The sequence below is a fragment of the Salmo salar genome, chromosome 16 (assembly GCF_965601325.2).
Source record: "Salmo salar chromosome 16, fSalSal1, whole genome shotgun sequence".
NCBI classification, from domain to species: domain Eukaryota; kingdom Metazoa; phylum Chordata; class Actinopteri; order Salmoniformes; family Salmonidae; genus Salmo; species Salmo salar.
In genome coordinates this window covers 76,009,182-76,029,306 of record NC_138306.1, presented here as the reverse complement: position 1 = coordinate 76,029,306, position 20,125 = coordinate 76,009,182, and the positions used below count along the sequence as shown (strand labels likewise).

The 20,125-nt window shown below is 43.5% G+C and overlaps 1 protein-coding gene across 4 annotated transcripts in view; it reads left to right on the top strand.

The window, feature by feature from the left end:
* LOC106575556 (phospholipid-transporting ATPase IH) overlaps nucleotides 1-19,819 on the top strand; it is a 61,937-nt gene extending 42,118 nt beyond the window's left edge. Inside the window, exons 18-30 of one of the 4 annotated variants that reach the window (XM_082962939.1) lie at nucleotides 4,484-4,735; nucleotides 5,112-5,289; nucleotides 6,946-7,048; nucleotides 7,189-7,334; nucleotides 7,411-7,470; nucleotides 7,634-7,761; nucleotides 11,435-11,570; nucleotides 12,309-12,332; nucleotides 13,824-13,889; nucleotides 14,269-14,372; nucleotides 14,649-14,814; nucleotides 15,512-15,609; nucleotides 19,116-19,251. In XM_082962939.1, the coding sequence (XP_082819065.1) occupies nucleotides 4,484-4,735; nucleotides 5,112-5,289; nucleotides 6,946-7,048; nucleotides 7,189-7,334; nucleotides 7,411-7,470; nucleotides 7,634-7,761; nucleotides 11,435-11,570; nucleotides 12,309-12,332; nucleotides 13,824-13,889; nucleotides 14,269-14,372; nucleotides 14,649-14,814; nucleotides 15,512-15,589 (1,441 nt within the window). In that variant the 3' untranslated portion in view covers nucleotides 15,590-15,609; nucleotides 19,116-19,251. Of the gene's footprint in view, nucleotides 1-4,483; nucleotides 4,736-5,111; nucleotides 5,290-6,945; nucleotides 7,049-7,188; nucleotides 7,335-7,410; nucleotides 7,471-7,633; nucleotides 7,762-11,434; nucleotides 11,571-12,308; nucleotides 12,333-13,823; nucleotides 13,890-14,268; nucleotides 14,373-14,648; nucleotides 14,815-15,511; nucleotides 15,610-19,115 lie in introns of all 4 variants that reach the window. The other 3 variants (XM_082962937.1, XM_082962940.1, XM_082962938.1) reach the window with 3 other exon arrangements.
* The last annotated feature ends 306 nt before the right edge of the window (nucleotides 19,820-20,125 follow it).

Genomic DNA, 20,125 nt, shown 5'->3' with positions numbered 1-20,125 from the left:
TATTGAACGAATCACATTGTAGAACTATAGGGCTGACCATTCCTGTAATGATGTTAGCTATTGAACGAATCACATTGTAGAACTATAGGGCTGACCAGTCCTGTAATGATGTTAGCTATTGAACGAATCACATTATAGAACTATAGGGCTGACCAGTCCTGTAATGATGTTAGCTATTGAACGAATCACATTGTAGAACTATAGGGCTGACCATTCCTGTAATGATGTTAGCTATTGAACGAATCACATTGTAGAACTATAGGGCTGACCATTCCTGTAATGATGTTAGCTATTGAACGAATCACATTGTAGAACTATAGGGCTGACCATTCCTGTAATGATGTTAGCTATCGAACGAATCACATTGTAGAACTATAGGGCTGACCAGTCCTGTAATGATGTTAGCTATTGAACGAATCACATTGTAGAACTATAGGGCTGACCAGTCCTGTAATGATGTTAGCTATTGAACGAATCACTTTGTAGAACTATAGGGCTGACCATTCCTGTAATGATGTTAGCTATTGAACGAATCACATTGTAGAACTATAGGGCTGACCATTCCTGTAATGATGTTAGCTATTGAACGAATCACATTGTAGAACTATAGGGCTGACCATTCCTGTAATGATGTTAGCTATTGAACGAATCACATTGTAGAACTATAGGGCTGACCAGTCCTGTAATGATGTTAGCTATTGAACGAATCACATTGTAGAACTATAGGGCTGACCATTCCTGTAATGATGTTAGCTATTGAACGAATCACATTGTAGAACTATAGGGCTGACCAGTCCTGTAATGATGTTAGCTATTGAACGAATCACATTGTAGAACTATAGGGCTGACCAGTCCTGTAATGATGTTAGCTATCGAACGAATCACATTGTAGAACTATAAGGCTGACCATTCCTGTAATGATGGTACTTGTTCTTTCCCAAAGCAGCCTGTGAACCAGTAATATTAGTTAGCTGCAGTCCTGCAGTCTCTCAGGCCTAACATGAACAGTAGCGTCAGTAGTCAGTCAGTCAACATGTTGTGTGTGTCAGTCCCCAGTGCAGCCAGCTAATGAGCAGATAACCACATTAGAGTTCCACTGTTATTGATCTCTGCCAGACATCCATAGCAGCTGATGAAGTGGGGTCTCTTGCTGCTCTTCTGTCTGTCAGCACAGACGTCATGTTGAAGTACCAGAGGTTTTTCTCTGGTATCAGGTCTGCTTCTGCCCCATTAAAGAGAGTCAGTCACAGCCCATCACGCTGCCTTTCTCTCACTCACTTCGCTATCTGTCTATCTGTGTGTTAGTGTTAGTGAGTGTGTAGTGTTTTAGTCTCACCATCTTCCTTCACATCTGTCTTTGTGTGTGCATGTTGATGTGTGTGTGCATGTTGATGTGTGTGTGCGTGTTGATGTGTGTGTGTGTGTGTGTGTGTGTGATGTGTGTGCATGTTGATGTGTGTGCGTGTTGATGTGTGTGCGTGTTGATGTGTGTGCATGTTGATGTGTGTGCGTGTTGATGTGTGTGCGTGTTGATGTGTGTGCGTGTTGATGTGTGTGTGTGTTGATGTGTGTGTGTGTCTGATGTGTGTGTGTGTCTTTCTGTTTGTTTTCCCGTCCATCCGTCTGTGTGATTGTCTGTGACTCCTGGGCTGTGGTAGTAATTGGCTGGTTGGCAGGCAGCAGCGGTGTAGGGAGCTGTGAATCCTAACTGCACTGCAGCTTCGTTACACACTTCCCTGCTCTGTGACGTTGGACTGCTGCTGCAACAAACCAACTCCCCAAACCCACACCAGCTCAACACCCCAAAGCCAATTTACTGTACCAGTGGGGGCTGCTGAGGGGAGGACGGCTCATAATAATGGCTTTAACGGGGAGAATGGAAACCACACATTTGATGTATTTGATACCATTCCACTAATTCCGCTCCAGCCATTACCACGTGCCTGTCCTCCCCAATTAAGGTGCCACCAGCCTCCTGTGTACAGACGTGGCCAAAAGTTTTGAGAATGACACAAATATTAATTTTCACAAAGTTTGCTGCTTCAGCGTCTTTAGATATTTTTGTCAGATGTTACTGTGGAATACTGAAGTATAATTACAAGCATTTCATAAGTGTCAAAGGCTTTTATTGACAATTACATGAAGTTGATGCGGAGTCAATATTTGCAGTGTTGACCCTTCTTTTTCAAGACCTCTGCAATCCGCCCTGGCATGCTGTCAATTAACTTCCAGGCCATATCCTGACTGATGGCAGCCCATTCTTGCATAATCAATGCTTGGAGTTTGTCAGAATTTGTGGGTTTTTGTTTGTCCACCTGCCTCTTGAGGACTGACCACAAGTTCTCAATGGGATTAAAGGTCTGGGGAGTTTCCTGGCTATGGACCCAAAATATCGATGTTTTGTTCCCCGAGCCACTTAGTTATCACTTTTGCCTTATGACAGTAGTATGATTTGATATGTTTTCGTCTAACGTCCAAGTTCCCCGTCTCGATTGTCAGCGCATACGGAGAGCCGGCTGGTAGACTAGATTAGTGCTTGTCTAGCGTGGACTGGACACAACTGTGATTGTTTATCACCAAACTGTTCCTGGATGTTTGGGAGAAGTTGCTCTTGGAGGATGTGTTGGTACCATTCTTTATTCATGGCTGTGTTCTCAGGCAAAATTGTGAGTGAGCCCACTCCCTTGGCTGAGAAGCAACCCCACACACGGATGGTCTCAGGATGCTTTATTGTTGGCATGACACAGGACTGATGGTAGCGCTCAGCTTGTCTTCTCCGGACAAGCTTTTTCCGGATGCCCCAAACAATCAGAAAGGGGATTCATCAGAGAAAATGACTTTACCCCAGTCCTCAGCAGTCCAATCCCTGTACCTTTTGCAGAATATCAGTCTGTCCCTGATGTTTTTCCTGGAGAGAAGTGGCTTCTTTGCTGCCCTTCTTGACACCAGGCCATCCTCCAAAAGTCCTCGCCTCACTGTGCGTGCAGATGCACTCACACCTGCCTGCTGCCATTCCTGAGCAAGCTCTGTACTGGTGGTGACATGACAGAGTGATCTCCAGCCTTGTCCTCGTCAACACTCACACCTGTGTTAACGAGAGAATCACTGACATGATGTCAGCTGGTGTTTTTGTGACAAGGCTGAAATGCAATGGAAATGTTTTTGGGGGATTCAGTTCATTTGCATGGCAAAGAGGGACTTTGCAATTAATTGCAATTCATCTGATCACTCTTCATAACATTCTGGAGTATATGCAAATTGCCATCATACAAACTGAGGCAGTAGACTTTGAAAATGTATATTTGTGTCATTCTCAACTTTTGGCCACGACTGTACTGTACTTAACTACATTTAGATAGTGAGTGATACTTTTACAGTGTAAAACAGAACTACACTACGTTTTGACAATGGTATCTTACTAGAGATAGTTGGTGTAGGACTTTTATTCTGAACTGTGTGTGTCTGCACCATTCCATTCTACTTTTATTCTGAACTGTTTGCACCATTCCATTCTACTTTTATTCTGAACTGTTTGTGTCTGCACCATTCCATTCTACTTTTATTGTAAACTGTTTGTCTGCACCATTCCATTCTACTTTTATTCTGAACTGTTTGTGTCTGCACCATTCCATTCTACTTTTATTCTGAATTGTTTGTGTCTGCACCATTCCATTCTACTTTTATTCTAAACTGTGTGGGTCTGCACCATTCCATTCTACTTTTATTCTGAACTGTGTGTCTGCACCATTCCATTCTACTTTTATTCTGAACTGTTTGGGTCTGCACCATTCCATTCTACTTTTATTCTGAACTGTTTGGGTCTGCACCATTCCATTCTACTTTTATTCTGAACTGTTTGGGTCTGCACCATTCCATTCTACTTTTATTCTGAACTGTTTGTGTCTGCACCATTCCATTCTACTTGTATTCTAAACCTGAATAAATCATCTCTGCTCTCTATGGATGTGGTAGAATTAGAGATTTAGAAAAAATATTGAAAGATTGACAGGTCTGATGACCATGTACAGCGTTGTTCCATTGACTGCTAATGACCATGTACAGCGTTGCTCCATTGACTGCTAATGACCATGTACAGCGTTGCTCCATTGACTGCTAATGACCATGTACAGCGTTGCTCCATTGACTGCTAATGACCATGTACAGCGTTGCTCCATTGACTGCTAATGACCATGTACAGCGTTGCTCCATTGACTGCTAATGACCATGTACAGCATTGCTCCATTGACTGCTAATGACCATGTACAGCGTTGCTCCATTGACTGCTAATGACCATGTACAGCGTTGCTCCATTGACTGCTAATGACCATGTACAGCGTTGCTCCATTGACTGCTAATGACCATGTACAGCGTTGCTCCATTGACTGCTAATGACCATGTACAGCGTTGCTCCATTGACTGCTAATGACCATGTACAGCGTTGCTCCATTGACCGCTGCCTGACTTTATGTTGCCTGTTCTCCAGGCTCCAGGACAAGGCAGCAGACACCATCGAGTCTCTCCAGAAGGCTGGGATGAAGGTGTGGGTGCTGACCGGAGACAAGATGGAGACGGCGGCGGCTACTTGTTACGCTAGCAAGCTGTTCCGCCGCTCCACACAGATACTGGAGCTGACCACCAAACGCACCGAGGAACAGAGTCTACATGACGTTCTGTTTGACCTGAGTAAAACCGTACTCAGACAGCATGGTAGCATGACCAGAGACACCTTCTCAGGGTGGGTGCCGGGATCCCAACACACACACACACACACACACACACACACACACACACACACACACACACACACGTGCACCTGGACGCGTTTAACTATACTTGTGGGGACCAGAATAGTAAACATACAGACATTTTACCAACTGGGGACATTTTGTTAGTCTAGGGGGTTTAGGGTTAAGGTAGTATTAGGGTTAGAATTAGGGTTAGGGGTTAGGTTTAGGTTAAGGGTTAAGGTTAGGTTTTGGGGTTAGGGATAGAGTTAGGTTTAGGTTTAGGAGATAGGGAAAATAGGATTTTGAATGGTTATAAATTGTGTGTCCCCACAAGGTTAGTCAAAGACTGTGTGTGTGTGTGTGTGTGTGTGTGTGTGTCCCCAGTCTGTCTGCAGACTGTGTGGACTACGGTCTGATCATCGACGGGGCCACCCTGTCTGCGGTGCTGAAGCCCAGTCAGGAGGACTCCAGTCAGGGGAACTACAAGGAGATCTTCCTGGAGATCTGTAGGAACTGCAGCGCTGTGCTCTGCTGCCGCATGGCGCCCCTCCAGAAAGCACAGGTAGCCTAACAGGCTGAGTTATTTCAAACGACACGTTTCCACACCTATTTCTTTGGTGTCATGTGATCCGTCATGGCTAGGTTAAGTGAAGGAAGCACTGACACAGTCTGATGGAGTGTTGAGCTGGTTGATGTTTTATCGCTCTACTGGACTCCACTACCTCCCTCCCCCGTCTCTGGTCACCAATTCGTGTCACTCCAGACTGTTGCCTCTCTCTCCACTCTATTTCTCTCCGACCCATTATCTTTCTGTCTCCTTCTCTCACATTAGACCCCGCCTGTCATAGCAGACGTTATTTGGGACTGAGGAATTACAGTATATTATATTCAGCTCTGTCTGATATGACTCACTATCTCTTAGTGAGGAGTTCTATTGAGCTCTGTCTGATATGACTCACTATCTCTTAGTGAGGAGTTCTATTGAGCTCTGTCTGATATGACTCACTATCTCTTAGTGAGGAGTTCTATTGAGCTCTGTCTGATATGACTCACTATCTTAACTGAGGAGTTCTATTGAGCTTTGTCTGATATGACTGTCACTATCTTAACTGAGGAGTTCTATTGAGCTCTGTCTGATATGACTCACTATCTCTTAGTGAGGAGTTCTATTGAGCTCTGTCTGATATGACTGTCACTATCTTAACTGAGGAGTTCTATTGAGCTCTGTCTGATATGACTGTCACTATCTTAACTGAGGAGTTCTATTGAGCTCTGTCTGATATGACTCACTATCTCTTAGTGAGGAGTTCTATTGAGCTCTGTCTGATATGACTGTCACTATCTTAACTGAGGAGTTCTATTGAGCTCTGTCTGATATGACTGTCACTATCTCTTACTGAGGAGTTCTATTGAGCTCTGTCTGATATGACTGTCACTATCTCTTACTGAGGAGTTCTATTGAGCTCTGTCTGATATGACTGTCACTATCTCTTACTGAGGAGTTCTATTGAGCTCTGTCTGATATGACTGTCACTATCTCTTACTGAGGAGTTCTATTGAGCTCTGTCTGATATGACTGTCACTATCTCTTACTGAGGAGTTCTATTGAGCTCTGTCTGATATGACTGTCACTATCTCTTAGTGAGGAGTTCTATTGAGCTCTGTCTGATATGACTGTCACTATCTCTTAGTGAGGAGTTCTATTGAGCTCTGTCTGATATGACTGTCACTATCTCTTACTGAGGAGTTCTATTGAGCTCTGTCTGATATGACTGTCACTATCTCTTACTGAGGAGTTCTATTGAGCTCTGTCTGATATGACTGTCACTATCTCTTACTGAGGAGTTCTATTGAGCTCTGTCTGATATGACTGTCACTATCTCTTACTGAGGAGTTCTGTTGAGCTCTGTCTGATATGACTGTCACTATTGCTTACTGCACAATACCACCCTTCCCTCTAGTTCTCCTCCACTGTGCTAGGAGGCAGAGGAATATGGGCTGTGATGTAATATGGAGTGACATTCACACAGGAAGTCTTACTACTACATGTATCCCCTCTATCACGTTAATATACAGTGGTTAGGTTCATATAACAATGTCTATAGATTTAGCTCTAACTCTCTTTACAAAGATTGTCTGTATTAGACATATCTTCTTTCATGAATTACAGATTTAAAAAAACGGTTATCTCACTGATCCTGAAACGTTGTGTTGCCAGATTGTGAAGCTGATCAAATCGTCTCCAGAACACCCCATCACGCTAGCCATTGGAGACGGGGCTAATGATGTTAGCATGATCCTGGAGGCTCACGTGGGCATCGGTTAGTATTACCCTGTTCGCTGTAAATGGACCTCTTTTCAATAAAGTTATTTGAATTTGAATATAGTTTTATATATTTGTATTCATGTATATGACTTGCAAAACAAATGGTAAAAGTGCTCAGTCATGTCCTCCCCTAAGGCATCATGGGTAAAGAGGGTCGCCAGGCAGCGCGGAACAGCGACTACGCCATCCCGAAGTTCAAACACCTGAAGAAGATGCTGCTGGTTCACGGACACTACTACTACATCCGCATCTCAGAGCTCGTCCAGTACTTCTTCTACAAAGTCAGTGTTTTCTCACTAAATGTAACCAAGCACTACTGATGATTAAGCAGTAAAACATGATTTTCTTTTTCCTCAGAATGTCGCCTTCATCTTCCCTCAGTTCCTCTACCAGTTCTTCTGTGGCTTCTCCCAACAGGTACATAAAAGATGTGCCCAAAATTATAATACTTTAAACCATGACTTTGTGGAGAAGTTTGAATTGTTTTTCTCTGGTTAAGAATGTATGACAAATGAGTAAGATATAAATATTGTTTTAAATTACTGATCTTGGCTGTTCTCTCCATCCTGTCTCTCTCCAGCCGCTGTATGACACAGCCTATCTGACACTGTACAATATCAGCTTTACCTCTCTACCCATCCTGCTCTTCAGCCTCATCGAGCAGCACATCAACATGGACATCCTCAAGAAAGACCCCTCCCTCTACAGGTACACTACATGACCAAAGTATGTGGACACCTGCTCGTCGAACATCTCATTCCAAAACCATGGGCATTAATATAGAGTTGGTCCCCCCTTTGCTGCTATAACAGCCTCCACTCTACTGAGAAGACTTTCCACTAGATGTTGGAACATTGCTACAGGGACTTGCTTCCATTCAGCCACAAGAGCATTAGTGAGGTCGGGCACTGATGTTGGGCGATTAAGCTGGCTTACAGTTGGCATTCCAATTCATCCCAAAAGTGTTCGATGGGGTTGAGGTCAGGGCTCTGTGCAGGCCAGTCAAATTCTTCCACACCGATCTCGACAAACCATTTCTGTTTGAACCTCGCTTTGTGCACAGGGGCATTGTCATTCTTAAACAAGAAAGGGCCTTCCCCAAACTGTTGCCACAAAGTTGGAAGCACAGAACTGTCTAGAATGTCATTGTATACTGTAGCGTTAAGATATCCCTTCACTGGAACTAAGGGGCCTAGCCCGAACAATGAAAAACAGCCTCAGACCATTATTCCTCCACTAAACTTTACAGTTGGCACTATCCATTTGGGCAGGTAGCTTTCTCCTGCCATCCTCCAAACCCAGATTCATCCATTGGACTGCCAGATGGTGAAGCGTGGTTCATCACTATAGAGAACGTGTTTCCACTGCTCCAGAGTCCAATGGCGGCGAGCTTTATACCACTCCAGCCGATGCTTGGTAATCGATGATGTCAGCTGTAATACTGCAGATTGTAGCTTCTATCAATGTAATTGTCTGCATCATTTCAAATCCCCCATATATATTTTTGTATACATCTTTTTCAAAATATATTTTCCTTTATTATTTTCCCCTAACCCTACCACTCCTCCCCTAATTGGAGTAAACTAATGGACAACAACACTTAGGCTTATACTTCCAGCTTATACATACTATATACATTTCACGAACCGTATATTTTACGTTAGTTATCTTTTTGTTTGTTTTTAATCCCATCCTTCAGCTACCATCAATCAGTGATCTTAGGCTTGTGTGCGTCTGCTCGGCCATGGAAACCCATTTCCCGAAGCTCCCGACGAACAGTTCATGTGCTTATGTTGCTTCCAGAGGCAGTTGGGAACTCGGTAGTGAGTGTTGCAACCGAGGACAGACTATTTTTATGTGCTACGCGCTTCAGCACTTGGCAGTTCCGTTCTGTGAGCTTGTGTGGCCTATTACTTTGTGGCTGAGCCGTTGTTGCTCCTAGATGTTTCCACTTCACAATAACAGCACTTACAGTTGACCGGGGCAGCTCTAGCAGGGCAGAAATTTGACTAACTGACTTGTTGGAAAGGTGGCATCCTTTGATGGTGCCACGTTGAAAGTCCATTCTACTGCCAATGTTTGTCTATGAAGTTTGCATGGCTGTGTGCTTGATTATATACACTACCGTTCAAAAGTTTGGGGTCACTTAGAAATGTCCTTGTTTTTGAAAGAAAGCACTTTTTTTGTCCATTAAAATAACATCAAATTGATCAGAAATACAGTGTAAACACTTAATGTTGTAAATTACTATTGTAGCTAGCATCAGCATTTGTGGGTTCGATTACAGGCTCAAAATGGCCAGAAACAAAGCACTTTCTTCTGAAACTTGTCAGTCTAGTCTTGTTCTGAGAAATGAAGGCTATTAAATGTCCTCAACTGGCAGCTTCATTAAATAGTACCCTCAAAACACCAGTCTCAACGTCAACAGTGAAGAGGCGACTCCGGGATGCTGGCCTTCTAGGCAGAGTTTCTCTGTCCAGTGTCTGTGTTCTTTTGCCCATCTTAATCTTACATTTTTATTGGCCAGTCTGAGATATGGCTTTTTCTTTGCAACTCTGCCTAGAAGGCCAGCATCCCGGAGTCGCCTCTTCACTGTTGATTTTGAGACTGGTGTTTTGTGGGTACTATTTATTGAAGCTGCCAGTTGAGGACTTGTGAGGCGTCTGTTTCTCAAACTAGACACTCTAATGTACTTGTCCTCTTGCTCAGTTGTGCACCGGGGCCTCCCACTCCTCTTTCTATTCTGGTTAGAGCCAGTTTGAGCTGTTCTGTGAAGGGAGTAGTACACAGCATTGTACGAAATCTTCAGTTTCTTGGCAATTTCTTGCATGGAATAGCCTTCATTTCTCAGAACAAGAATAGACTGACGAGTTTCCGAAGAAAGTAATTGGTTTCTGGCGATTTTGAGCCTGTAATCGAACCCACAAAAATACTGATGCTCCAGATACTCAACTAGTCTAAAGAAGGCCAGTTTTATTGCTTCTTTAATCAGACCAACAGTTTTCAGCTGTGCTAAAATAATTGCAAAGGGGTTTTGTAATGATCAATTAGCCTTTTAAAATGATAAACTTGGATTAGCTAACACAACGTGCCATTGGAACACAGGAGTGATGGTTGCTGATAATGGGCCTCTGTACACCTATGTAGATATTCCATAAAAAATCTGCCTTTTTCCAACTACAATAATAATTTACAACATTAACAATGTCTACACTGTATTTCTGATTCATTTGATGTTATTTTAATGAACAAAAAATTGCTTTTCTTTCGAAAACAAGACATTTCTAAGTGACCCCAAACTTTTGAACGGTAGTGTACACCTGTCTGCAACGGGTGTGGCTGAAGTAGCTGAATCCATTAATTTGAAGTTGTGTCCACATACTTTTGTGTATATATAGTGTAGGTGCTACCCACAAACTGTCAGATAATCTCACATTGGGAATGTTCCTCAGTTGATCTCTTCCACAGCATTTCCTCAGAACATACTGAGCAGATAATTGTAAAATCCTATCAGCTCTTGGCAAACTACGACTGCCATCTCTCTCCTCATATGAACTCTGTTACTAAACAACAGCCCAATTCACATTCTCAAGATGTTATAAGACATTACAAGATAATAATAGAATCACGTAGACACACTTGTTTGTGAATCCATATATACAGTATAAAGCTCACATTGTTCAGTGGTGTTGCCAGTAAATGCTTGATGTTTTTGTTTGCTTTTCCTCTCTCTGCCTGGTGACAATCAATACTCCATTTTCCTTCCTTGCTACCTGTGGGTAATTGTGTGGAAAATTTAGACTAACAATGCAGCAGCCAGAAATGGATCTGACTGGCGTCAGGTCATTCCTCCATGTCTGGATTTGTCAGCTAACTGTTAAATCAAGGTTGCCTTGCACACCGTTGTGGTGGAGGAATGCTGTTTTAGTTCTGGAGACTAATAGAAAGTGTGATTGCTGGTAGCTTGGAATTCTTCTGGTTAAAGGGACAATTCACCCCAAAATCTAAATGTGTCAGACATTAGTATGAATCGAAAGGAATCTACAGATTAATGGGAAAACAGAACCATCTAATTAAATCCAAAAAGACATAGTATATAGACTAATGTAATGCAAGCATTATGCTCAGGTGTCTGGTCATCAGATAACATGGATCTCTTGTCTCCTCTCTACAGGGACATAGCTAAGGACTCCCTCCTATATTTACTGTATATAATGTGTACCATAATGTTTCTCCTCTACAGGGACATAGCTAAAGACTCCCTCCTATATTTTCTGTATATAATGTGTACCGTAATGTTTCCTCTCTACAGGGACATAGCTAAGGACTCCCTCCTATATTTACTGTATATAATGTGTACTGTAATGTTTCCTCTCTACAGGGACATAGCTAAGAACTCTCTCCTGCGTTGGCCCATTTTCATCTACTGGACCTTCCTGGGGGTGTTCGATGCCGTCGTCTTCTTCTTTGGTTCTTACTTCCTGTTCAACAACAGCACCTTCACCAGCAACGGACAGGTAAAGACCCTGTCGCCGTGGCTACTGTAGTACTGCGTTAAGGAGTATATGTTGGTGTGATGTATATAATGATCGTCTGATCATACTGCACTTCTCCAAGCCCATGTCAAGTGTTTATTTTCCTGCCGTGAAGGAGTGTCCAGTGAATGCGATGTGGAGTGGCTGATTGTGACTGTGGGTTATGAGTGAGTTCACTGGTCACACACGGGTTGGACCGACGTTGTTTCCACGTTTTGTCAACGTGGAAAACGTAATTGTCATCAATGTACATACTTTTCATCAAGTTTTGACCCAGCTTTTACCCACAATTCAACATGGACCTTTGAGTTCATTTGACATTGAATTCATGTTAGTGAACAACATTCTGGAACTTCAGTCAGAACAGCTGTCGTCTGTGGAAGGTGTGGTGATTCTAGGTAAATGGATGACATAAGATCTCCTGGCCTGCAGATTCACCTGTGATCCTTTGCATAAAACCATGATCGGATCTCCCCTTCATATCTAGGAAAGGAGAGCATGTTGAGTCTGCGGACATCTTTCTCTGTGCTCTTTCTCCTTTTATATTTCTTCATTTATATCACTTTAACCTTTTGGATTGCTTTGATTTGCCTGTTTTTGCTTTATTTCCTTTGAATATCAGATGTTTTAGTTTTCCAGCTTCCAGTTCTTTCTTTTTATTCTTCTTTCTCCTCTTACCTTTATGTTGCTTGTTCTTTATGCTTCTCGTCCTCTCCTCAGCTAATGACAACCAACACACAGATGGTAAGCCTGTCCCTATCTGTCTGTCACCCTGGTTTAGTTTTAGTCGGACTGTTTCCCCGCCCCCCCCTCCTCCTCCACTGCCCGTCACATTGCGTAACCAAACCGCCCTTCATCACCTCATCCAATAGGTATCCCCTCATATCCAACCCCTACTGCCTGTATAGGCCAATGAGCTGTAGGTATATCAGTGTAGGAATAGTAAACCCATACTCCAACTCCACTCTTGTCTCATTGTGTAGTTGCCGTAGTCCAGACCTTATGTTGTTTGTGTGTCCAGTACAACAGCGGTTTCTGCTAGTAGACATCTACCATGGATGGTGGTAGAGAACGGCTCATATTGAGTCTTTAGGTCAGGGTTTTGTTTCCGCCCAGCTTTAACACGCCTGTTGTAGATAATCAACTAATGGTATCGATCTATAACACAATTGATCTGGTGTGTTAGAGCTGGGCTGGAACAAAAGCCTGTAAACGCCGCGACCCTCCAGGACCAGGATTGGCTACTCCTACTCTAAGATGTCATCTCCTGTCAGAACGCAAGGCTGAGACTGTAAGACTGGCTCAGGCAGCAGTATATTGGAGCTTAGGGTTCACACTGTTCCACCCATACACTATAGACTACAGTATGTGACAAAGGAAATGAATGGCCAAGTACCTTTGACAGATATTGTTGTATAGGACATGTCAGGTTGGATATGTCATAGTTATGCAATTTTTAACAGAATGACCGTCTGTGGCGATTTCTAGACTTCTATCTCTAACTTATTGTCTTGGTGGTATATCTGGCAGAAAAAAAGTAAAGTTAAAACAACACAGACAGAAGGAGTCTGTTTTTCAAGGTTCTCTTCTATCACTGCATTTCATTGGCCCTTGCAGTAGTTTTAAAGAAACAGCTCATTTTGACGGTTAATAAAAGGACAGTTCTCCCTCAGTCAAGGTTTGTCAGGTGTATTGATACATTGGGGTGAATTGAGGAAAGCAGGTGGGTTAATGTGTTGGTAGGTATCTTCATGTTGTTGACCCTCATCACCGTTGGTTTGGGTATTAGCATTCCATCAACATCACAAGCTATTTGAACATACAGAACATGATTTATTTGTAATAATATTTATTTTATAGACACATTTAGGTCATTTCAGGTTATTCTGTACTTTAAATACAGAATTAAGAGAAATGGTGCACATGTTGTTTTAATAAAAGCAGCTTGAAAATAGTTTAATATCCATTTTCCATTTCTGCACTGGTTTGACTTCATATAACTGAATGAAAAAAACCATCTCTGGAAAATACAACTAAACTGTGTGATTTTTGTATTGATAATTGCTGGATAATTGGTCATTTAAAAAGCTAAACATAGCCACAAACATATGTAGTAATGCAAAGGAAATGAGTTAGTCCAGGCTGACTGTATTTCCAGTAGCATACTGTCCTCTGAAAAGGCTGCCTGTCTAATAGTATGTGTGATTTCTCTCTGTAATACCTTCCTCTCCACAGATGTTTGGTAACTGGACATTTGGGACTCTGGTCTTCACTGTGCTGGTGTTCACAGTCACGTTAAAGGTACAGTAACATCCTACACATCACCACCTTTAAGGCACTACTTTATGCTAGATGTTAAAGGGACTCGATATTAGAGTGAATTCTACTGCTTTGATTTAATTACCTGTCGATGGTCCTTCTCTATGTCTGTCTCTCTGTCTCTCTGTCTCTCTCTTTCTGTCTCTCTCTCTTTCTGTCTCTCTCTCTCTCTTTCTGTCTCTCTCTCTCTCTTTCTGTCTCTCTCTCTCTCTTTCTGTCTCTCTCTCTCTCTTTCTGTCTCTCTCTCTCTCTTTCTGTCTCTCTCTCTCTCTTTCTGTCTCTCTGTGTCTCTCTGTGTCTCTCTCTGTCTCTGTGTCTCTCTCTGTCTCTGTGTCTCTCTCTGTCTCTCTCCATCTCACAGCTCGCCCTGGACACACACTACTGGACGTGGATCAACCACTTTGTCATCTGGGGCTCGCTGCTTTTCTTCGTCATCTTCTCTCTGCTATGGGGAGGCATCATTTGGTATGTGTTAGTATATCCTATTGTTTTCTGTTCTCCATGTTACCAAGGGAAGTACTATGCGTTTATGCAGATGTTATAAACATAGATATAGGTGAAATAGATCTTGTCTTCTCTGTCTCCCTACCAGTGGTTGTATTATGTGTTTATGCAGATGTTATAAACATGGATATAGACAAAATAGATCCTGTCCTCTCTGTGTCCCTATCAGAGGTTGTTCTATGTGTTCATTGAGAGGTTCTAGATGTATAATAACTAGATCTTCTCTCCTCTCCCCAGGCCCTTCCTGAACTACCAGAGGATGTACTACGTGTTTATTCAGATGTTGTCCAGCGGTCCGGCCTGGCTCGGCATCATCCTGCTCATCGTCATCAGTTTGCTGCCTGACGTGGTCAAGAAGGTCGTCTGCAGGGCCCTGTGGCCCACCACCACAGAACGCATTCAGGTGGGCGAAACACACACACACACACACACACATTATGCACAGAAGTACATGCACACATGCTTACATTTGGATACACACTCTTGGTTGTATGTTTAAAATCCAAGGATTAAAGTGCATTGTGTATATACAGTATATCATATAGACATGTATCACCGTGACTTTAGCTGTATGTTTCAAATCCGAGGATTAAAGTGCATTGTGTATATACGGTATATCATATAGACATGTATCACCGTGACTTTAGCTGGATGCTGCCTGTGGATATATTCCAGGTCTTCTTCAGGTAAGTGAGCAGTTGAATCAGTGTGCAGTGTTCACTGCTATTTAAACAACTTATCTGGAGGGGAAACACCGTATAACCTATTACACATTCTTAAAGGCTGAGAGTTGTCTGTCTGTCTGGCATTTCTCTCACTACTGAATGAGCCATGTGTCTCTACTGTGTGCAGTGATTCCTCTGACCTCTCCCTACTGACCTCAGTTCACCTCGCCATGACCCGGAAGAGCTTCCAACACTCTCCTCTTCCTGAAATAGTGATTGATGGTGAACATCAAGTGTTTTTTAAGATACAAAGTGTTCCTTTTAACCCTTCTCTCCTCTCCTCTGTCCCTGCCTGCTCTCTCTACTGGCCTGTGTGACCTTTAACCTCTACCCTCTGACCACTCTGACCTGGCTCTGTCTCCTTGGCAACGGCAGACAAAGCGGCCATGCCTTACTTCTGAGCAGTCCACCATCTTTATGCTCTCCCAGACTTCAAGCAGAATCAGTTTCTAACCCAACCACCTGACTAGGAGGTCAGGTGACCCTCTCTCAACCTATCCGCATGCCCTCTCCGCCCTCTGTGTCTCTGCATGGGCATGTGGTGGTGAATGCTTACAGGTGCCTGTTGACTTGCATGTCCATGCCGTGCATTAAGTGTACCTTGAAAGAGCGTTGGTTAGAATCCTCATTCATAAATACAGAAACAATGTATCTGACATGAAACAGATATTTGAAGCCCCTTCAAAATGGAAAGTGTCAGTCTTGGTGTGTGTGTGTGTGTGTGCAGATGTATCTATGTTGTGTGTTTGTGCAGATGTATCTATGTTGTGTGTGTGTGTGTGTGTGTGTGTTTGTACAGATGTATCTATGTTGAGCGTGTGTATCTTGCTGTCCACAGCGAATGAGGGCTGATAGAAACTTTGATGGAGTTATGACGTACAGCCGGGACTCCCTGCTAGATGGGGGGGTTGCCCTGTCCACCTCAGAGGCCTAGCCTCACCATGGTAAAAGACAGGCGGGACCGACTCTGAGTGGGGTGAAGGGTGGGGTGAAGGGTTGGTTGGTCTCTGACAGTTGGATTTGCTTTGTTTTGTCTTCACCAGAACACTGTGGTATGGACACATACACATATATTCACACAGTGGGGGAAAAAAGTATTTGATCCCCTGCTGATTTGGTACGTTTGCCCACTTACAAAGAAAGGATCAGTCTATAATTTTAATGGTAGGTTTATTTGAACAGTGAGAGACAGAATAACAACAAATAAATCCAGAAAAACGCATGTCAAAAATGTTATAAATTGATTTGCATTTTAATGAGGGAAATAAGTATTTGACCCCCTCTCAATCAGAAAGATTTCTGGCTCCCAGGTGTCTTTTATACAGGTAACGAGCTGAGATTAGGAGCACACTCTTAAAGGCAGTGCTCCTAACCGCAGCTTGTTACCTTTAAAAAAGACACCTGTCCACAGAAGCAATCAATCAATCAGATTCCAAACTCTCCACCATGGCCAAGACCAAAGAGCTCTCCAAGGATGTCAGGGACAAGATTGTAGACCTACACAAGCCTGGAATGGGCTACAAGACCATTGCCAAGCAGCTTGGTGAGAAGGTGACAACATTTGGTGCGATTATTCGCAAATGGAAGAAACACAAAAGAACTGTCAATATCCCTCTGCCTGGGGCTCCATGCAAGATCTCACCTTGTGGAGTTGCAATGATCATGAGAATGGTGAGGAATCAGCCCAGAACTACACAGGAGGATCTTGTCAATGATCTCAAGGCAGCTGGGACCATAGTCACCAAGAAAACAATTGGTAACACACTACGCCGTGAAGGACTGAAATCCTGCAGCGCCCGCAAGGTCCCCCTGCTCAAGAATACATATACAGGCCCGTCTGAAGTCTGCCAATGTCCTCTGAGTCATTCAGATGTTCAACTGGTGAAAGTGTTGTGGTCAGATGAGACCAAAATGGAGCTCTTTGACATCAACTCAACTCGGCGTGTTTGGAGGAGGAGGAATGCTGCCTCTGACCCCAAGAACACCATCTCCACCGTCAAACATGGAGGTGGAAACATTATGCTTTGGGGGTGTTTTTCTGCTAAGGGGACAGCACAACTTCACAGCATCAAATGGACGATGGACGGGGCCATGTACCGTCAAATCTTGAGTGAGAACCTCCTTCCCTCAGCCAGGGCATTGAAAATGGGTCGTGGATGGGTATTCCAGCATGACAATGACCCAAAACACACGGCCAAGGCAACAAAGGAGTGGCTCAAGAAGAAGCACATTAAGGTCCTGGAGTGGCCTAGCCAGTCTCCAGACCTTAATCCCATAGAAAATCTGTGGAGGGAGCTGAAGGTTCGAGTTGCCAAACGTCAGCCTCGAAACCTTAATGACTTAGAGAAGATCTGCAAAGAGTAGTGGGACAAAATCCCTCCTGAGATGTGTGCAAACCTGGTGGCCAACTACAAGAAACGTTTGACCTCTGTGATTGCCAACAAGGGTTTTGCCACCAAGTACTAAGTCATGTTTTGCAGAGGGGTCAAATACTTATTTCCCTCATTAAAATGCAAATCATTTTATAACATTTTTGACATGCGTTTTTCTGGATTGTTTTGTTGTTATTCTGTCTCTTACTGTTCAAATAAACCTACTATTAAAATTATAGACTGATCATTTCTTTGTAAGTGGGCAAACGTACAAAATAAGCAGGGGATCAAATACTTTTTCCCCCCACTGTGTGTGTGTGTGTGTATGTATATATATATATATATACAATTTTACAGGTTGTCCTCCCGTTTGGGTTTCCTTAGATGAACTGGTGCACTAACACAGTGTGTGTAACACTGACAGGCTGTCCAGTCCCAGATGAAGTTTTAAGCATTATGCCATCAGTCTAAGAGTTGTTCATTACCCAAATTAATTAAATATGTTTCCTGGTAAAGCTATCACAACTAGTTAAACATATGAAATATGTGTCATTCTCTTTTTGAATGCTGAATATGTTTATCATCAGTGCCATAGCAATTGTTTTGTGACAGCGAAAAAGTACTATTTTAAAGTAGAGCACTTACCCCCTCCAGTGTTTACAGAAGGTACTGCAGCCTGTGTTTAATAACGAGCTCAAGGTAACACAATCGGCATCAGCTAAACAAGTAGGATGTCAGGAGATGTGTGGCTGCCCTGTAGTGTACTACGTCTCTGGGCCAGACCTCTCCTTAATTAAACAATGTAGTCCGTCTGTTTAGCCTGTGAGGCTACACTCCTGTCCTGACCAGACAAATTCTCCATCTATCCCAAAGTCCCAACTGAGTTAAGCAGAAGGCTCATACTGCTAGGATCTCCCTCCCCTGCCTAACATCATGTGGTCTGGCTCCGGTCTGGCTTGGGCCCTGTTCCTATACATTTAGAATACATCCTGAATTCATTCCTCCACCTAGAGGTTGTCAGCACTGAATTGTTTATGGTTGGATAGGTGAAAGCAAGGTTTAGAATCTAGCTTTCACCAATCCACAATAGGTTTGATTTGATGTTTAGTGAATCCAGTTCGGCAGAGTGACATGTTTGTCTGAGACTGAACAGCCGTATTCACCTTGATGTTTTCTGAGGACATGCTGCATGCTTTGACCGTTCACTTGTTCAGTTTGCTTATGTTTTGCTCCCTAACATCTTTTGCTACCAGGGTCTGGTGTGTTTGTGTTGATGTGGTTTTTGGGTAGGGGTTGTGGTGGGGTTTGTAGTCTTCTGGGTCCACCATGTGGTCAATCCTGGTTCTGGCAGACAGCAGAGTGTCGTATGCAGGCTTTTGTTCCCACCCAGTTTAGACTCACTGGATTAAATAAAATGTTTTTTAATTAAAGACCACGATAAGTTGAAATGGTTGAATCAGGTTAATGCTGGGCTGGAACAAAACCCTCTACACACCACACCGTTGAGGACCTGAATTGGCTACCACTTACCTTGATCCAGATAATAACTCCTCTGTTCTCTCGCTCTTTCCTCTCTCTCCTCCCATCTCTCCATCCCTCCCTTACAGAATGCAGACAAGCTGTATAATGGCCAGCTATCGGAGTTCACCCCGCTGGCATCTCTCCACGCTCCCACACGCAGGAGGGCCGACCACCAGAACCCCATTCCCAGAAGGTCTGAACCCTTCACCAAAAAACTCATGTTCACCCACTGGAGGGGCGGGCCCGACTACTGCACTTTCACCCCACTCCTCCGATTCGCCGGCAACTCCCGTCACTCTGGGGCTGGCTACGCCCACAATGGGGCAGGGCCTGAGACCTCGGTGTAGTCTAGAGTGGAGTTTAGTCTGATTTAGACTGGAAGTCTTTACCAAGATTTCAGTGTTGAGCAATTGACCACTGGAACAATCTGTCCTCTAGACAATAGATACCTAATCTAGACGCGTACCGTTACCAATGTCATTGTGAAAAAGCAAACAAACACCAAATCCACACAGAAGGACGATCCACATGATCCACAGTCCTAGGGCTGTGTTGTGTTAGCACAAGGAGCTGAGTGAACTGAACAGACTTGGCTCCAGGCAAGCAGTGGCTGTGGATTGGTGGAAAGGGCCTTGGCTCCACCCAGTAATGTCTACTGTGGGTCCGACCCCCTCAGACCCATACTGCAGTGTGTGTGTGTGTGTGTCACTCCCCCGTATCTGTCTGTCAACTGTCTGTCAGTGATGATGTCATTTAAAGTGTTTGTCATAAAGGATGTCACTCCCCCGTATCTCCCTGCGACTGTCAACTGTCAGTGATGATGTCATTTGAAGTGTCATAAAGCAGGGATGTCCAGTATGAATGGAAGATGTTCAGAGGAATTGCATGTGCTTTAACTGACCACACTTTCCTGTTTCTCTTTTGTCTTTTCCTCTCTTCCTCTCTCTTTCTGTCCTGCTTTTTATAGAACAAACTGGTGTTGCCTCTGTGCGTATCTCTTATCCAGGAACACGCCATAAGACACTAGTCTTTTCCAGTTCAGTTGTAAGTGGCGAGGCCGTGATAGTGGTTTATCTCTACTGGACTAGAGACAGTT